Source organism: Pteronotus mesoamericanus, unplaced genomic scaffold (genome assembly GCF_021234165.1).
Source record: "Pteronotus mesoamericanus isolate MK-2021 breed Mesoamerican mustached bat unplaced genomic scaffold, CSHL_Meso_final contig_24, whole genome shotgun sequence".
Classification (NCBI taxonomy): Eukaryota; Metazoa; Chordata; class Mammalia; order Chiroptera; family Mormoopidae; genus Pteronotus; species Pteronotus mesoamericanus.
The window spans coordinates 25,514,529-25,535,704 of NW_026555100.1; the positions used below are offsets into that span (position 1 = coordinate 25,514,529).

Here is a 21,176-nt window from a genome sequence, read left to right on the forward strand (position 1 = left end):
AATGAAAACCTAACAGAATTTAAGTATTCCAGGAGTTTGTTTCACTGTTACAAGCTAGGAAAAAATGAGAGACAAAATTGGGAATGCCTAGGATAAACAAAATTACTAATTATTAAATGTATATACTGTTGGTCACTGTCTTAACGTAAAATGAATAAAGCTTTTTGATAATAGTGTACTAAAGCTTATTGACAGTAGAAAATGGTCTTAATTTATAACATATGAGGAATAATTCTCTCTTGTTTTGCTCTAAAGATAAATTCAACTGATCAACCATTATGCCTTCATCATCAAAGTAGAATTTACATTATTGCCTTTGCACCTAAGTAACATTTAAAACTGTTCCCAGAAAGCCTGATTTAGAGCCAGCAGGGAAGGCACTTGGAATATCTAAAATCTTGCTTTGTTTCAGTCTCCAAATGATGCCAAACATTGATTTCTAGGATTTAGTAGAGTCCCAAGAGTACCATGGAGTTTTATTATCAGTTCAAGCTATACATTTACAATATGTGCATTTTTTCTGTTAATATGTTATTTCAATAAAAAGTATTTTTTTAAAAACTCTAAGCTTGTTTGCTTTAAATTAATAAGCTAAGAAGTATAGAAAAATAAATGCCCCACTCTTACCATACCAGTACTTTTTATATTTTAGCTCTGCATATGATGGCAAATATATTGACTAGCATAGATCTGAGAACTTATCTTTGCTAAGAGTTTTACATGAAATATTTCATTTGAAACTTATAGCTCTATGAGATAGTACTATGGTAATTTTCATTTTACAGAGGAGAAAATTGAAGAACAGAGTAAAACAAGGCATAAAAGCCAAATATGCCTAAGACTACGCAAGCGAAGGAGTCATGATTTTAACCCAGGAAGTCTGATATCCCCAAATCCATACTTCAGCTTATACTTGTGGAAATATGTTTATATGCTATATAAAGGACAATGATCATATGAATATTAACCTAGACCAAAATTACTTGGAAAATTAAGGAAGGAGTTGGGGAAATAATTTTTTTTTCAAATTCTAACCATCAAATAGAGATAAGTGGATAGAACTACCTTTTGATCCAGCAATCCTACTTCTGGATATATATCCAAAGAAAATGAAATCACTGTTTTGAAATAATATCTGCACTCCCGTGTTTATTGAAGCATAATTCACAGTAGTCAATACGTAGAAACAACATATGCATATATACACATACACATATATGAATATATATATATATTCATAGATTTTTCAGCCATAAAAAGAAGGAAATTCTGACATTTGTAACAACATGGATAGACCTTGAAGACATTATGCTCAGTGAAATAAGTCAGACAGAAAAAGACATATACTGTGTAATCTCACTTATATGTAGAATATAAAAACATCAGACTCATAGAAACAGAAAGTACAATGGTGTTGCCAGAGAATGAGAGGTGGGGGAAATGGGGAAGTGTTGGTCAAAGAGAAATTTTCAGTTATAAGATGAATATGTTCTGGAGATCTCATGGTGACTATAGTTAACATTACTCTGTTGAGTACTTGAAAGTTGCTGTGAGAAGAGAGCTTTAATGTTCTCACCATAACAACAACAAAATAGTAATTATGTGAGGGGAAGGATTTGTTAGCTAATTTTTTTTGTGGTAAACATTTCATAATATATAAGTGTATCAGGTCACACATTGTACATCTTAAACTCACACAATGTTACATGTCAATTATAAGTGTATCTCAATAAAGATGGGAAAACAGGTCAATTATAACACATTTTTCCCTATTCTGTTTGAAATATCTGAATTAGCTCCAAGTAGGCAGAAAGCCTAACAATCCCTTCATTGATGAAGAACTTGTCTATAGACTTCATAATATGAATTTATGAAAATTTGATGATATTTCTCTCTTTTTTCCTTCCCCATACATTTATACAAAGCAAAAAGCTCATGCTGACAACCCCTTAACAGGCTCACTGGGTCACTATGGTTTCTCAAGCTTAAATATCTTATTCCTAAATTTTATAGAAAACTATAAATAATAATATTAATTTCTATCGATATGAATTCATATCAAATGTAAATTGTTCAGAGAATTTCTTTCAGAAAGTATAATAGTTTCAGAGAGGTGAAACCTGACTACAATAATGGCGTTCTGAGAGTCATTGATCCAAAGGGCAAGGAAATTATTTGCCCACCCGGCACCTGCTCAGCTCTGAGTACTTCCCTACTATCCCCTCATTAGAAATTCTTCCACATCTCCCACTATTTCTGAAAAGTTTTCCCTGAACCTCATGCCCCCAAATAATACTTCTTCTAAGTCACTTTTTATTATGCTCCAGAATCATCTCTTTCAAGACTTTTGTGTCAGTCTACCTTCCTAATAAAATTTAACTAGCTTGAGAACAGGAGCTATATCTTTTTTGTGTTTCAACTTTTAAAAAAACTTTTTATTTTGAAATGATATAGATTGATGGAAAATTGCAAAAATAGTACAGAGAAGTCCCATGTACTCTTCACTCAGTTTCCCTCAAAAGTAAGATCTTACGTAACTATCGTATACTCTCAAATCCATGGAATTGACCTTGGTACAATCCATAGAACTTACTCAGATTCATGAGTTTTACCTGCACTGTGTGTGGTTCAATGCAATTTTATCACATGTGTATTTTGTGTAACCATCACCACAATTAAGACATAGAACTGTCATGGCCACGAAAAATTTCCCTTGTGCTCTTTGCCGTCAACAACCACTCCATCCCACACCCCAACCCTTCTTGAACCTAATGCCTGGCAATCACTAATACATTCTCCATCTCTGTAAATGTGTAAATGAAATCATGCAGTAGGTGACCTTTCAATACTGGCTTTTCTTTTCCACTTAGCATAACATCTTGATATCCATTCAAATTGTTGCATGTGTCAAGTTTGTTCCTTTTTATTGCTCAGTAGTATCTGATGAATCCACCACAGTTTGTTTAACCACTTACCCACTGAAGGACATCTGGTTTGTTTCCAAGTTTTGCCTTTATCTTGTAACTCTTCAGTCTTTAGCCACATGACTTGGAAACAGAAAACACTCTATTCAAATTCATTAATTTGCATTAATTGCTAGTCCCACCCAAAGCTGACTTCTATGCTAATATCATCTTTAATGTGTATATTGTCCTAAGGGGAAATGTCAGTTTCTCTAAAAGTATCCATTAGCGTGACTACACAATCCTTCACTCAAATGTTAATCTGACATTTAAGGATTGCAAAACATTGCTGCGGTGTCATTGCCTCTTACAGTTCTAAGGTAATTAAGAAGTATTAGAGGGAAAACAGATTGCTGGTATTCTCGACAGATTATGAAATACTTCTGCCCCCGTGTCAACATGTGACAGGGCTTCAGTCCCATAAAAATTTCCATCAGTATAATAACATCTCCTGCAGAGCCAAATGAAAATATAATAACAATAACATTGTGCAGTCTTTTAAAATCTTATGTAAAGTATAAGTAGAGCACCCATTTTTTTCCCATCCCTCCTACCTTTGTTTGTCATTTTAATTTGTGTGCAAATTGCTCTCCTGACCAAATAAGTCAACTGAGCAAAGTTAATGTATGTGGAATACTATGTACCCTTTTAAAGATTCATCAAAATGAGCAGTTAAAAAAATGCCTTCCATGCGCTACAACCGCATCCCCTCCCCCCAAGAAAAGATCACTGGAAATTCTACTAGTAATGAACTCCTGGTCATAGACCCTGCCAAAGCACGTCATCAACAGTGTGGGGTGGAGAAGCCCTGAACAGCGCAAAGAGAAGCCAACAAAGTAGAATGGGGTGGAACAAAGAAAAAATTACTAACCATATACTCTACAAGAGTGTCACAAGGATATATGTAAACTCTATGTTTATATGTTGTCATAAAATATTATTTCCATGATAAAAATAGGGCATATGTGTTATAGAAAATTAGAAAAACACAAACGTTAAAAAAATTCTTTAATGCTAAGTTGCTCTTATAAATGAATATTTTTGGCATTGGTGTAATATGCATCCATATTTCCAGTTATTTAAGGTTTTGAAGACAAGTGTAACAGAAAGTTGAGCAGTTGCAAAAAATAACATATACCTTAGCACTTTTAATATTGAAAAGACTTAGTTTTTCTAAGTAATCAAAGACCAGAGGAAGACAATATGAAGTACAGAAAACATTTAATAAGACATAGAATCTTTGCTACCTAGGCAGATTACATAAAATGTGAAGAAAAGCCTTTTATAATCTTTTATTAAGACCAATCATCTAAGATATTCTATGATTTTAACAGAGGAAAGTTAAACTCTAGTTTTGCATCAGCACTTTATTGAGCAAGTCTGGCAAGTAATTGGTGCTCAGGCAACCTTCTTAATACCGAGGATGCTGTCGGAACAACCTTATACGTTGGCAGTGATGAAGTTCCCACCCCAGACACTTCTTGGAGAAACTCCTCATAAAGCCCCTGAACTACAATTATCTTCACCATGAAGAGCTTTTTAATCCTCCCCATTCTTACACTATTAAATGCTCACCCAATTCTCCCTCTCTTCAAGCTGAGAGAATCATCTCCCTATTTAGACTTAGTAGCAATTTATTATTCCTTTTCTGTGTGCCTGGCCCGTTCCTACCTTACCTTTTTGTTGCCTTGATCTGTGATCCTCTGCCAGAGAGAGATCACCCAGGTGCAGGGACTTTCTTTACCTCTCAGAAAGTTTGCAAGGAGATTTTCACAGAGCCAATACCCAATAAATGGTCTCCACTGGTGATTTGCATTCTTCATGAATGAGAAGGAAGATCTTTCTCCCTGTCTCAATGACTCACCCTGTACCAATGTACAGAACCAAGAGAGGCAGAAAGGAAATTGTGTCAGTCCCTCAAGGGAAGCTTCATGCAGAGCTAAGCACGGAGCAGAGTCATCCCTAAACATCCTGATTCTTCCCCAGTTGGAAGTGGGCAGTGTTCTCCCTAACTTTAGTCATTCACATTCTTCAGTCATGTTTGCCATATCTGCAGCCACTTATGATGCTGCTTATTTAAAAGTCTCAAAGTCAATTTATTTAAATTTTTAAAAAAACTTTCTGAAACTACTAAAAAATGGGAGGAAAATGTATTATTTGCCCCAGCTTGATGATAACCATGAACATTGTAACAATAGAAAGCAGATAACTGATAATAAAATACATAGATGTCAGGGCACTTGAGAGGGTTTTTCTTTTTTTTCTTTTTTTTGGCACTTAAATTTTAGAACTGCTTTCTTTTTGTTACATACATTCTCTTGATTGGAAAGAGAGAGTAGCAAGTGCTAGAAACAAAGATGTAAACCAAAGTTTGACCTTCTTTTTGATGCACTCAAAAAGTTGAAAGAAATTTGATATTGAGTCTTTGGTTGGATGAGTAATGGCCCCCCAAAGTGTTATAATTCCAGAAACCTATGAATATATTCCCTTATATGACAAAAAAAATTTGTAGGTGTGATTAAGGTAAGGGGGTTAAGAAACTTGGGGTGCGGAGTTCTTCTGGGTTATCTGGGTGGGCCCAATAAAACTACAGGGTCTTTATAAGAGACAAGAAGGTCAAAGTCAGAAAATATGACAATGAAGCAACCAGAGTCAAGAAATGCAGGCAGCCTCTAGAGTCTGGAAAAAGCAAAGAAACAGATTTTCCATGAAGTCTCTAGAAAGAATGCAGCCCTGCCAACACCATGATGTTAGATTTCTGATCTTCAGAAATGTAAGAAAATAAATTTACTTGATTTTAAGACACAACTTTGTGTAATCATTTACAGCAGCTATGGGAAATGAATACAGAGCCTAACTCACCTATTATAGGATTCAATGATATTGAATATCATGCCTGTGTATGAGCTAAAACATTTCATAGCCCCCGTGGTGTATAGCCTACACTTGGGGAAACACTGCCCAATAAACTCTACTAGGTCATCAGGGAAATGGTATCTATAGTCTAAAGCAATTGCGGAAGAATTTAGGCCCAAGGCGGTGAAGCTGGTTGCTAAGAGGATGGCTGATTATAGGGGAAGCTCTGTGTATTCAGTGTCCTGCTTCCTCCTTTATTCTGATTTCCCTTTACACTGTAGCATCCAGCTGAGGAGACCTCATTCCTGAATCAGCCCTCCTTCAGCAAATGGACTTGGTGCTGAGGTAGGCCATAGCTATGGTTCTTTCTGCTCCTAAACTGCACTACCTTTTCTGTAAATTAAAATAAGCTTGAATATTTTCTTAGGTTAAAAAAAAAGATTTATTGTGTTCTTGTTCAATTACACAAGCTAAAATCTGTTTTTTGTAGACAATTTAGAAAATAGAGAAAAACTAACAATAATAAACAAACAACACTGTCACCACTAAGAGAAAACTACTAGATTAACAGTTTGATAAATTTCTCTCTGGTCCATTCTGTTCATGTCTATCATAACTTTAAAATATTTAATAAATATTATTTAGTAGCCATCATTTTCCCCATTAAAATACAGGGTCTGGCAGAAGTAACACCTGCTTCAGTGTGGTTGATAGGATAATAAAATGGGTGTAATAATTTATAGTTTTAATTTGAACATTTCACCTAAAATATGACATGGTATGCTTGAGTGTGATATTTTTATGTTACAGAATTACATGTTTATGATTTTGAAATAAAAGATTTTGTAAGAAAAAAGGGGCATTATTTGTGCTGGACCCTGTATATTATGAATGCTCTTGCATTACCAATAATATATGTCTATAGTATATTTGTAATGACGGACTGGTATTCTGTTGTAAGGAAGAACCAGAATTTGTCAAACCATTTCATTCACATGGCTATTTATGCTGTTTACAATTTTTCATTCTGGTCCTTATAAATATCTATGTTCACCACTGATGGCTTCTAGAAATAAGTCTCTGAATTTATATTTAACATTTAATACATATGGCTAAATTTTCCATCAGAGAGTTTACATTTTTTAAAAAAGAAACATTTTTTTGAAAGAAATTAGTTGCAAATTTGAGCAAATAAAAAAAGAGGAAACAAGTGTAACAGTTTGGGGGAAAGAGCAAGAAGAATCTTTTTATGTCATATTTCATGCTTTAAGCAAGAGAATATGCTTGGCTTCCCCTTGACTTGTTCATCTGTTGGAGAAAGAAGAGAGCAGAAAGAGAAGCTCTGGAAATGGACTAACTTCATAAACGGGAAAAAAAAGTAAGGAAATTTTTTCCTAGGGGTATTTAGATGAATGTATAAACCCTTCTGGTGTCAATGTTTTCAGGCTGCAGAAAGATGTAACAAATGGATGTTCCTCATTATGGCAAAGTGTGAAAGGTCATTTTCAGTCTTTGCTCATTTCAGAAAAAGTCTCATGATATACACTCAGCCCGCAATAGATTTGGTGCTGAGTGGTTTGGTGGTTTAATCGATGAAGACAGTCACATTGTATAACCTTAAAGAAAATTTCTGCTTTGGTTGTCTACATAGATTGTGGGATGGAAAACTCCAAAAAACTCACTTGCTTAGTGTTGTCACAGTCAAGTCCATGACAGCCAGAGCAGCTGAGTGCCGGGCCTGACAGCTTTGCCTACATGTCATCTGCAAACTGCTGACAACTAACATGCGTAGTCCGTTGTCAGGATCGCTTGAGCACCATTCCTTCTATTCTAACTGAAATACGAAGTAGAAAATTTCCAAGTAATTGGCTTCATTGCCAGTCTTCTCCACCTCCATCCTACAAACTGATGTTAATCCTAGTAATAAGGATGATGACAATTCATAGCAACAACATATTAAGTAGCTTCTAGGTGCCAGGCATGATGCTATGCCCCTCACACATATATTATACTTAGGCTTCACAACAACGCTGCAAGGAAGGTATTTATTATTATTATTATTATTATTATTATTCTTAAGATAAGAAAAAGAAAAATCAGATAATTGTCCAAGAGCCCACAGCTAGTGAGAAGCACAGTTGGGATCTGAGCCCAGGTCTGTCAGATTCCACTGTTCTCTATGGTTTCTCATAGGTGGGACTCCATGCTAAGTGTCATCTGTGACTTGAAACTACATGGTATTTCCAGGCTTCCATAACTAAACCTACCAATTCTCATGCTTGTCCCTTTAATGGCCCTGGGGGGAAAATCTTAAAGAAACAATGACAGTTAGAGTCTTTTATGATCCTGAATTATTCCAGCTTTTATTAGGTATATTACAGATTTGAAAGAGCAGAAAAAAATGTTTTTCTTCCATATCTTTAAGGACATTGTTTATAAGGTTTCCAAATTTTTTTGTTGTTCAATTTGATCTGTTGTATTTGGTGGATATTAATGTGATTAAGAACAGGCTGTATATTCTCTGTTGGAAATACGTACCAAGCATACTAAAGACAATTAAATAAACAATTCAAAGAAGGAAGCCTTGGACAGAATCTTCTGGAAATAATATATTAAATATCAGTGTTAGAGACAGAGCTAGGTAGGTGATCTTCTACTCTGTTCTGGCAATGGAGAGAATCCCAAAAGCAAGAATGCATAGGAATGAGAAGCAATCTCTGAATACAGAGACACTTGGCATTTAATTCTTTTAAAGGGGGATAGCCCCCATCACGCTGAAGTTGATCTTAAACATTTAGACAAGTTTTTTTCTTCTGGGTCTGTTTTTGTTTTTATTATTACAGTTGACTTACTATATTATATTAGTTTAAGATGTTCAACATAGTGATTAGACATTTATAAAACTTACAAAATGATCACCCGTGTGATTCTAGTACCCATCTGACACCATACATAGTTATTACAAAATTATTGACTGGATTCCCTATGCTGTACTTTACACCCCCATGACTATTCCATAGCTACCAATTTGTGATTCTTAACCCCTTCTCCTTTTTTGGACATCCTCCAGTCCCCCTCCTGTCAATTTGTTCTCTGTACCCTCTTGTTTGTTTCCCTCTTGTTTTGTTTTTTAGATTCACATACATGTAAAATGTTACTTGCCTTTTTCTGACATTTCACTCAGCACAATATCCTCGAAGTTCATTCATGTTGTTGCAAATGACAGATTTCAATTTTTTTACAGCTGAGGAATATTCGTACACACACACACACACACACACCCACTTCTTCTTTCTATTCATCTATCTTAGGTTTCTTCCATATCTTGGCTGTCATAAAAAATGCTGCAGTGAACATAGGGGTGCATGTCTTTTTGAATTAGTATTTTGGATTTCTCAAATAAATATCTCTGGGCCTGTTTTATCTGTAAAATAAACAGCACATCTGCCAGGTTTTGGTCAGCCTCAAGCTATCTTCCTATAAATGCCATCATTTCCAAAATTCTTGAAGGAGAGCTGAACAACCATGCACTTCTGCACCCAACCAGCCAGAGAGGTCCCAGCCTCTGTCCCTTTCATATCTTCAGTGACCTTTCCCATGGTTTGTGGTGCTTCATGATGCTCTCTGTCTGACCCCAAACCCTAAATCTGACTCTATCTAAACCTGACTTTCCATCATGTGCTCCAGGCTAAAATAATCTCCATTTCTCTGCAACATCCATCAAAATTCTCAAAATCTGAAAGGGTAACAACATAAGTAGAAATTTTCTAATTCTTTAAAGGAACCCACATAAAATGTCAAAGGAGAGATTATAGAAACAATTTCACCTAGTGATTTTCAAACACTTTTAGAAGCAAAAATATTTCTTAAAAAATTACACAAGGCAGGTGGGTAGGGTGGAAGAAAGTAGTGATGGGAAAATGGAGACAATTGTACTTGAATAACAATAAAAAAAATCAGAAAAAATTACACAAGGCTTTAAAAGATTACATAAATCAGTATTAGATGGCTAGTATATATTTACAACATCCAAATGTATAAACTTCACTCATTATCAAGCTAGTTTGGTGATCCCCACATTATAAATGATTACAAGCCACAGTACTCTAGCTATATCAATGTTGGCTTGCACATTAGTGTTTTATTTTGTTTGCCTATGCGATCTGATAAAATTTGGCTATGAGAAACGTAGTTGAAGTCATAATTGTTTTTAAACAACTTTAATTCTCTTCAATTATACAGGAAAGCAGAGGAAGTTTTACTCTAAAGTTCTAGCACAAGGTAATGGATATGGGGTCACTGATGTTGTGAAATTTGATATACAACATATATTTGAGGTTATGTGTGAAGCAAAATTATTTAAATAGGTAAAATTATATTTGAAAACAAAATTTAGCTCATATATTGACAGACTCCTTGAAGCTCTTCTGAAGAAACCAGGTTTCTACAAAACACTGTTTGAGAACTATCAATCTAGTCCCAAATAAATTTGAGAGATTCCAAGGTCTAGATGGGGCAAGTATCCTCACGACAATCCTACAAATTGCTACCAAGGGACCCTAGACACTAACTTTACTGCTCTTTCCACTTCGCCGGAATGCCTCATTAACCAAATTCCTTTTTTATTAGGGGAGTTTCAGGCCTTATGACAAAACAAAGCAGAAAAATTTTTCATAATTAGGGGAAGAAAGATGTTTGGGAGGAAAGACATTGACTCAGGTAGCCCCTAACTTACTCATCTACCTTCCTGGATAAGTTAATCCTACATCTGATTGCAATCAGATTTATTTATCTGCATAAACTTACTTGCAAGTGATAGATCATTTTAAGTTTAGTATTACTACCTCTTCTACTAGTTTATAACAGGGTAAAAAATTCTAAGACTCTCTTTGTCCTAATGCTGTTTCTCAGATCACCTAAATCTGCAATCACAAGCCCAGACACTGGGCCGCAGAAACCATGAACCAGAGTTAGGCTTCAGAGGCACTGAGAGTCAATACTCAGTTCAGGGCTGTTTTGAGACAGAGACAACTTTGATGCTCTGATTTTCCTTTTTATGGTGTAATGTGCACATGAAAAAATATCCTTCCTTTGGCTGCCATCACATTTTCGGCCATGTTTCATATTGCCCAGATGACAGATTGACTGTTTACAGATGTCTCCAATTCCCAAAGATTAGAAGGGACCGCAGAGACAGACACTCTGATTTCTGCTCTTCCCTTTCTTTCACCAAAAGGCACTCCACAAGGTAATGTCTAGCTAGATCTTTGATATTTTTTTATAAGTTTTTAAAAGATTTTATTTATTTATTTTTAGAGAGAGAGGAAGGAAGGGAGACAGAGACGAAGAGAAACAACAGTGAGCAGTTGCTTGTCATGCACCTCCCACTGGGGTCCTGGCCTGCAACCCAGGCACGTGCCCTGACTGGAAATAGAACCAGTGACCCTTTGGTTCGCAGGCTGAAGCTCAATCCACTGAGCCACATCGGCCAGGACTGACACTTTTTTGTTGGACTAATTCTTCCATCACAAATATCTTCCTTCATGATTTGCAAACATACTGTGTCAATTCATTTCAAACTTTCTTTCTTTTTTGGTACATCCTTTGGGAAACCATTTTGATGATAACTATAATGAATCTATTAAAAGATGAAACATTGAGAATGCCAATATTGAAAGATTCTAAAATAACTTTTTCCCCCCTAACTGCTAAGAGTACTTAAGAAAATTATTTTGCTGTCATTGAAGCAATTTTGGGAGTTCAGGCCCCTTACTGCTGTTCTCAGACCTCTGTTACCTCTGGATTGAATGATTCGTATGTTAAATGTCTCAACAAAACCATGGAAAGTTTTATTTATCAGAGTATTTGCAAAATGCCTCTGGGGGTAGTGTTAGGTGATTCACTGATATTTTCTACTTGGCCTCACGCAGACAATATCCATGTGATCTTATTCTCTAGGCTTTGCTATATGTGTTTGTTAAATGCAGCCCATTTTTATGGTACTTAATTGATGTTTAAGTCCACTTTGAGATGAAAGAAAACTAAACTAACACAAACTATCATTAGCAGTTGTAGAAAAGAGTAATTGGCATGGTTGTTTCATCAACCCCTGTAGTTTCTCCTGATACAATTTTAAAACCTCAAAAAGGTAATGGTCATTTATCAATGATCAGTTTACTACAGTTTTTTGATGCTGGTGGATACCAGGAAAACTTTAACCTTAAAAAATCCAGTCTTATTTCACTGTATGAGACCAAATTCCTCTCTGGGGAAGGAGCCAAGTGGGAACAATTAGTGTCACAGGGATTGGAGCTTCGCTCCCTGCAGGCAGGACGTCTGCGAGTGCAGCTCGCAGCAGGCCCCAAACCCCGCTCGTCCTCATAACTATTTGTTTCACCTGATGAAAACACAAATTCCTGGGTCCCAAACCTGGAGCCTTCACTTCTGTTGGTCTAGGGTGGGAACTGAAATCAGCATCATTAATCAGATGATTCTCAGTCTGATTTTCTTGAACAGGAGAGGTAAAGTCAAGGTGGATTTCATTACTACCTGGTCTTATTAAAGTGGGTGCTTTGAAAACAACACAAAACTAGTATATGCATATGTTGTCCAGAGAATCAATGTGTTCTCCAGAGGGTGAGAATAAAATACTGCATCTGTGGAGAATAGGGAGCATCTCATAGAAATGACAATGAATAAAGGTCATGTTTTTTTCTCACCTGGGAAACAAAACAGCTACTAAATCATGATGACAAGCTTATATGCAAAACAACTTTTGAAGGACTTATCAACAGTTAACAAAAAAATGAATAATTTTAAATAGTTACTTAAAAAAATATGTTCATATACCTTTTCTAAGTAGCATTTGTTTTTCAGAGATATATTCATATACGGTGATGACTGTAGGCCAAGATTTGTCAACCTTAGCTTCTGGATCAGAAAATTCTTTTTTGAGGAATCTGTACTATGCATTGTATATAGGATATTTAGTGGCATCTCTAGCCTCTACCACTAGATTCTAACCATACTCCTTAGTGATAACAACCAAAAATGGCTTCAGACAGTGCCAAAAATTTCCTGGAGACAAACATTCCCAGTTGAGAAGCATGCTTGAGAAAAATCATGTAAGCTCTCTGGGCCTCAGGGTTTTGTAACATACAAAAGATAAAAGTGGATAAATGAGGAAAGGTGGCATTCACAGCAGTGGAATCAGAAAAGACTATATAGTAATTGATACTAGCAAAACTAAATAACTGCTTAGAAAAAAATAACCCAGATTCAATATCTACCGGTACTGAAAAATAAATTTTAAATGGTATGGAATTCTAAATTTTAAAAAAATTTTTAAAATATGGAATATATTTGTATAGCATTTGCTAAAGAACATCTATCCACCAAAAAAAAAAAAAAAAAAAATCAGAAAACCCAGAAACCAAATACGAAAATTTCAGGAGACTGATCTCCATGTATTTTATCACTTCTTTATAATGAATTCAATAGAAAAGATCAATGAAACAAAGAACTCATTTCTTAAAAAAGATAAATAAAATTGATGAAACTTTAGCTAGACTAGGAAAAAAGGAGATGGGTCAAATAAAATCAGAAATGAAAGAGGAGACATTACAACTGATACTACAGATATAGAAAAGATCATAAGAAACTACTATGGACAATTTTATTTCATCAAATTGGATAACAAAACTGAATTCCCTCCCAGTTTCAAGGTTTTTTGTTTTACTTTTTTTAAGTCTTGTGTTACTTTTTAAAAAATGTTTGTTTTAACTGTATCAATTTCTATAGTTTTTACACTATAATGGCTAAATTTTTAGAAACATCCTAAGTTAACGAAACAATACTGTATATTTTTTGAATTTTCTAGAATTTCTGTGGTAAGTTTAGGGTATGAATATTTATAATTTTATAAATTAACATCTCAAAAAAATTATGCCTTCTATAATGCCAACAACCTTGATATTGTGCAACTGTTATTTTAAAATCTTGCCTAAGCATAAACAGAAATTCATTCTTATTTTGTTTTGCAATAATGTTTAAAATATTTCCCAAAACCTCTAAATTTTTAAATTTAACTTATTTTAAATGTTAATAACTTTATTCTAAAATAAAACAATTTATACTTTTTCTTTAAAGAAGAACATCACATGTTAATTCATATAGCTGAGAAAAATTGATTGGTGTCAAAATGAAAATCATGTATCTTCAGGCATGTCTGACAAAGTGCGAGAGTAGAGAAAACATACATCCACTTGCATGGAGGCTTGGAGTCTCCTGTGAGGTATCTCGTGTTGAGAGGAGTAGTAGGGCATGAGCTTGATCAGTGCGAGCGTTTTGGTTATTTGATCGTAGAGCGATTCTGACAAAAGCGCTGAACTGGACTTTCAGACAGATTTCTTGGTACAACCCCCACCAGATTCAAGGCTTCTGCTTATAAAACCTAAAGAATTCTTTTCATAAAACTCATTTCAACTCTGGGGGAAAGCAGCACCAACTTGAAAGCCCTTTAACAGGAAACTCAAGCAGAAAGTAGGAATTCTCTCCAAGTTTCATGATTTTGTTTTACTTTTTTTTTTTAAACTCCTGTGTTACTGGTTGTTTGCTTGTTTGTTCTGTCCTGTTTGTTTAATTGTTTCAATTATTATAGTTTTTACACACCGTACATTTATGGGTAACTCTGTATGTTATTCTCTGTTCACTTTTTTCTTAGAAAGGTTTTCTCAACCTCTCTCTTATTTGACCTGTTACTTTTATGTACTTTTGATATATAATTGATTTATAGATAATACACATTAGACAAGATGGATTTTTGTTAGTTTCAAGATGTTGGAGGCCAAAGAGCATATACGCATAACTCACAGACACTGAAAAAAAGAAAAGATGTTCAAGGATCATCAGGCTGTCTTTTTGGAGATGGTAACAACAACAACAACAACAACAACAACAACAACCATTTTAAAATATCACAGAGTTTCTTAATGGAAACATCTATAGAAAAATCTCTCAAGATATAGCAAATTCTACTATATCTTGGAGGTCACATTGTCACACTTGGATCCTCCATCGCTCTTTATAGTACTGCTGTTGCTTTCATGGGCTGTAGGTTGCTGAGGAGATAATGTCACTGTTAAAATAAGGAAGAATTGGCCTTATTTAACATTTGTTGAAAATGTAGCTCCTTGAGTTAGATTTAGGATGTCATTTTCCTGCTTCCAAAATGAGAGCTGTGAGCTCATAAAGTTACCCAAGAATTTGAGAGACAAATTGGATTCTATTTTCTCTGCATTATGCTTTTACCCACAGAAGACAATTTCCAAAGGATGAAAAAAAGGTGGGATGAGAAGTTGTCCTACTACCAAAAATACAGGATTCTTTCTGAACTAATCAGTTTATTAGTATCGATTCATTTAGTAATGCCTGTAAAATACTCATAAGTATATTAATCTAATGTGGCAACTGATCTTACCTGAATGTACTGGAGAAAATGTGTCTTAGATTAGTTCTCTCAAAATTATAATAAAATTATTAAAAATTATTTAAAATTTTAAATCCAGGAGAGAACTTTTAAAGAGACAATTCACCGAGATGACGTAATTGCTTTTCTAGAATATGGGCCTTTGCCCTTCAATGGGGAAGAGGCTATTGAAACATTACATTTTTTTTTCTCTTGTGGTAATAATACTAAACAATTAATTGAAATACCTAAATTTCAGTTCTGGCCTTGCTACCTAGCTAGGTAACGTTGGGCAAGCCATTTAATGTCTTCACATTTCTAAAAATGAAAGAGCTGGATGAGATTTTCTTTTCACCTGGCTATCCAATATTGAAAAATCCTAAAATCTCCACAGTAGGTGCCTAAGTTTCTTTCTACAATTCTGTGTTGCATGCACAACTTCAGAGTGTGCTCAGCAGGTACTAGGACATGGGGCACTGCAGTGTTAAACAAATGCTCCCTCTGTTCCTCTAAATTAGGTCAACTCGCTCCTCCCCAGTGTACATCAGATCAACAATGGTGGGAATGTTGAAATCACTCCAGGTAGGAGGTGCAGGCTTACCTCATCCTAGGCGCAGCCAGCCCAGAGTGGGTGAGGCTGAGACTCTGGGCAGATACTTTCTCAGAGACTCACCATTCCTGTTCCAGCTTCAGCTCCTTCACCAACCACATTCCAAAAGTCTACAAGCTAGTGTACCTGCTGTTAGCTCAGTTTGGAAGAGTTGATGTAAAAGTAGAAAAATATTTTACTTTAAAAAATGTATTTTTCTCAAATGTTACCACATCCTTTACTTAAAATGACACAAATTTCATTTTCCTGGCCTGCTTAAATAGTAGTAGGCTAAGGAATCGCTCCTATTGCTGCACAGTGAAAATAACTAGGCTACAACTCATTTTAGTTATTGAAGAGAGTTTCATTTCCAGCTATCCTTCGAATTAATCACTCAGTAATTAACTACAACTCAAAATAAAAATTTTTATGCACATCTACTTAGTTGAACTATATAGAAATGGCCTAAACATAAAAGATTCATTTTCTTCTCATAAGTGTTCTCACCCATCACTAAAAATAGAAAATGCCCTAAATATTTTTTACATATTAACTAAAAATGCTTAATACTACATTGATCTTCAATCAAAAGACAGTGATCATTGAAGCCTTAGAATGTGACTGTAGAAACTTGTAATACTTTCTGCAGACTTCATATCTTTCTACCTATCAAAGAAAGAGAAAAACTAAGAAAAAAGAAAAGGTGCCTCCTACGGTTCTTATTACCAATGATGAAGAACAGGGATTTTATGGGTGTTATCATATGCACATGAATTCAGGTTGCAGTTGCATCAAAGAAAGTTTTACACACCTTCAATTTAAAGGATTGGTGACAGCAAGTTGCGTGAGAGACTGGGAGGAGCCAGATGGTACTGGGACATCCCAGACAGTTTCCACTCTAACTTTGCGTTCTTTCATTCCCATCAACCAAGCTTATTTAATTTGCTCCAGAATTTGGGGAAGGAATTACAGCTGGAAAATATATGTTTTTAAACCTACAGATCTTTCTGACTTTAGAATCAGTTATTATATTGCCAAGGAAACGTAAATGCAGATGTTGGACCATGTCGAAAGTCTTGTCAAGAGAGTGGATTGTTTCACACAGAACTGAGCTGTGGCTTCTGATTCTGGTGGCGCATTTGTTTCAAAGAAATGTGAATTCAGTACGTATGCCGACTAAAGATGTGGACCCAGAAGCATTCATGAATATTGTAAGTTGGGATTTTTCATAATGTTTTGGGGGAAATGAAATGATTTAAATGTTAATGTTTGCATCTTTGTACTACCTGCAATATGTAGTATATTTATATACGGTGGTGATTTTTGCTAGCAGAACAGTCATAAATTAGCATATTGTACTGGAAAATTCTTAAACTGCTAAATTGGGTGTGAGTAGACTGGGGTCTCCTCAAACAAATTCAGTATACTTGAGCTAATGACTTAATCCCTTTGGGCTTCAAACACAATTTAACTTTTTCTTGAATTCGTAGATTCATTCTATGAGCGGAGAAATCATTGCAGTATCTTGGGCCAAGACCAGACCCTCGATTATATTCATTTTTTTTGTGCTTTTATTTGTTTTCCTACTTAATCCTATATCAGAAAGGTGTTATCCCTCTCTCTTTACCATTATGGCACCCACTTCTAATAGCATCCTGCACCCTTCTAATGTATTCTTTATATCCTCTTTTGAACTGATAACTCTGTTGACAGAAAATAAATAAATGAAACCTAATGATTGCTAGAGAGGGCCTCCTGTGAGTAAAATTAATGAATGAGGTGACATTTCTTTAATATCCCAGATAATTTTTTTGACCTACTTTCAAATTCTTAGTGTGTTTTAATAATGTCTGTGTTTTAATAATACTGTGTGTTTTAATAATACTGTGATGAAAGCTATAGAAATACTAATTTCACTTAATCTTCACAGTCCTATTCAGTAGAATGATCAACCCCATGTTTCAAATCAAGGAACTAAAATTAAAGCCATTAAGCAACTTAAATTAGGCCATGCCACCAGTAGGTGGTAACACTACAATTTATAAGCAGGCCTGCCTGAACACATAATTGTAACCACTGTGCAATAAACCCTCTCAGGTGAGAAGTAGAGGTTACCTCCAGATGAGTAAGTTGATTATATTCAGTGCTCATGATCCATAGAATTTGTAATATATGTAACATGCCTTAATACAGATTTAAGACACTTTTTATAGAAGCCTTTTCTGAATGGATTCTAAAACTCTGAAGATCATAGAAATATTTTAAATTGACATGATGCCAAATATCATGTTTTTCAATCATTCCAAAGATTGACTGTCTTTGGTCATTTGTCCAGATAGTTAGCAAGTTGTTGTAGCTCCTTAGGAGCCATCCTCTGGCCCTGAGAAGGCCCCAGACAAATTCCCCTGGGTTGCTGGGTGAAAGGAATCTCTTTAGCTGTAGGCAGGGCCAATTTCCCTAACCCTTACCCACCACGCATGCACAGCACTTACATATGTTGGAGCTTCAGGAGGCCCAAAACTAATATTCATTGAATTGGATTCTGGCATTGAACAGTTATGCATAGATAGGCAAAGTAAAATAGGAAATTCAAATGATTGCTGGTAGAATAATGTAGTTCAGAGTCTAAATGGGTTTGACTCTGTATACTGATTTATATGGATATAATCTATCCTATATTTTGGTATAAAATTGACTTAATTTATGTGTTTTCCTAGTAAGTGTTTAACTAAACATCTATTAGGCCCTTGATACTGTGCTATGCACTGAGGTTATAGAAAGATCTAAGAATACCAAAGGCCTTGCTTTGTGGAGATTACAATCCAATAGGGAAGAGAGATACTCCATTACTAATTACAACAAGAGTGGAATCAAAGAAGAAAACAAAACAGGGGGGACCTAACTCAGGCAATTTAGGAGAAAGTTTTTCTGAGAAAAAGGTTTCTTAACCTGAAGTCTGAAAGATAAATAGGAGTTACTTGAATATGTGGGGATGATTTTAAATTATTGTAGTAGTTAATGGTCATCTAGCCCCTGCAAAATATGCAGGGGCTCGGTTATATGCACTATCTTTTTTACATTCTCTACAATAATTCCATGGAGTATAAATTACTGGTATACCCAATTCACAAATGAATAAACTGAAGAATAGAGATGGCTTAAGTAAATTTTCCAAGGTCATGTAGCTAGTTTGTGTTTTAGTGTTAGAGCCAGGATTAAAACTCAAGCAATGGAACCCTAGGCCTCTCTCTTAACTACTGTGCCATTTTGCCTTATATATCATATTTCAGTGGGCATTTGGCACCTGGCTTTTCTATCTTTTCTTCCCTTCAAATCATCAGCTGATAGAAATAATTTCCTCCTTCTTTAGATGATGACAATGGGCAAGAATTGTGAGAATACTTTGGAGAGCTCTGCAGTTGCGTATTTTATAGAGTTTGTACATGTGACAACTGCATAGAATAGGGGTCCTTAACCAGGGGTAGGCAACAAGAAATCTGAAACCCCTCAAATTCACTGAGGGATTCTTGACCTAAAAATGTTAAGAACTACTGCTCTTGAGTCTATGGTTTTATAGCTGAAAAGAAAGTGAGGAAATGCAGCACCCAGGTGTTCTCATAAGACAAGTGCCCCATGGGCTGCATTATAATGACATGATCCCTAGCCCAATGCAGGCCCAGGAACCTGTACGTTTAAGTGCTCCACACAATTCTGATGTGCACCCAGCTTTTGGATCTGGTCAGGTGGTTCTCAAAGCTTAGAGTACATCAGAATTTCCTAACGAGCTTGTTAAACCCAACTTCTGGGCCTCATTCTCAGTATTACTGATTCAGTAGGTTTGGGGGGAAACTGATAATTTCTATTTCTAACAAGTGTCCAAGTGATGCTGAAGTTGTTGGTCCAAGGTGGATACTTGGGAAACCACTGTCCTAATCCAGTCTCCTCTACAATAAAGATAAAGAAAATGCACAGCATTGGCTAATTTTTCTGAGATAACATGATTAGCTAAAGTAAAGAAAGGAGTTTTATGTTTATGTCTTCCAGCATCAAGAAATCTACTTTTTACTTTGGGATAATTGAGAATATAGACTTATAGAACTGAACTCAAAATAAATTGTGCCTTTTCTGTAGAGTGAAATCATCCGACATCAAGGCTATTCCTGTGAGGAGTATGAAGTCACGACAGAAGACGGGTATATCCTTTCCGTTAACAGAATTCCTCAAGGCCTAGCGCAACTTCAGAAGACAGGTACAGTGTGCGCTCTGCCATCCCAGCATGGCATTCTTCCCTACAGCAATGGCTTTCCTGTGATGTGAGTGTGTAAAGGGGAGTCGGAGATATTGGTATTGACTGGGGCCCATTGTTCAGGCCAAAAAATAACTTCATTTTCCCCACATTCTCCATCACCACCACCCCCATCTCCAATTATCTCAAATAAACATAGTGTTTACTTTTCAAAAAAAGTCCTCAAGAAAAGTCTATTTTAACCTCTCCTAGCAGTCAACCAAACCCCCCTTATATAGATATTCTAGAACACCCACTAACGTTCTCTTGAACAGACCAGACCAACCCCAGCACGCTCTGTATTCCCCAGCCAAATGGTATTTAAAACACTTAGGATGTTGCCCAGATTTTTCACTGAGCTCTTTTTAAGAATCAGGCACTATACATTTTTAATTTTTGGTACATGTTTCCATAATTCATATAACCTCCCCTTTTTTGCATATGGGACTTTTAGCAATTGTTGGCTCTTATTCACCATCATTACTCATTAAATTGTGCCCATCCTTCATCTCTATTTGTCTCTATTCTTTTTAATACTCTAGCTCTATAATTATAGTAACAACCACATCATCTGTCATGAGTCCAAATGATATAGTTTCTTATAGTGTTCTTCCTACATGCCGGGTAAAATGCCAAGTGTGTTATTTGCATTAGCGTCATGTAACTTTCACAATAATTCTAAGAAACTGCCATTCACAAAGAGGTTGAGTAACTTGTCCAGAAAGTCTGTACAAGTGTCAATACTTGTTAGCATAACGCAAAACCTGCACTCGAATCAAGATCTCTCTGACCCCATAGCATATGTTCTTAATTAACTAAGGCCAGAAAATGCTGGGTAAAAACTACTGGCCTTCTCTGTAAAGAAGCTTCAGGGTTCTCTTTTATTCTAATTTATACCTGTGCAGCTTTTTGTAAACCAGCTTTTTAAAAAAATACCAGCTGCCTAGTTGTACCTTGTAGATGTCCATCATGCTCCCACCTTAGTGCCTTTGAACTTACAGTCCTTGTGGACAACTA

General features: G+C 35.6%; 1 protein-coding gene across 1 annotated transcript in view; it reads left to right on the forward strand.

Moving 5' to 3' along the window:
- Window positions 1-7,143: 7,143 nt before the first annotated feature.
- The window catches only part of LIPM (lipase family member M), a 31,674-nt gene continuing 17,641 nt past the window's right edge, over window positions 7,144-21,176 (forward strand). Inside the window, exons 1-3 of the mRNA XM_054572459.1 lie at window positions 7,144-7,197; window positions 16,892-17,085; window positions 20,006-20,123. Coding sequence (XP_054428434.1) covers window positions 16,939-17,085; window positions 20,006-20,123 — 265 coding nt within the window. The 5' untranslated portion in view covers window positions 7,144-7,197; window positions 16,892-16,938. The remainder of the gene's footprint in view (window positions 7,198-16,891; window positions 17,086-20,005; window positions 20,124-21,176) is intronic.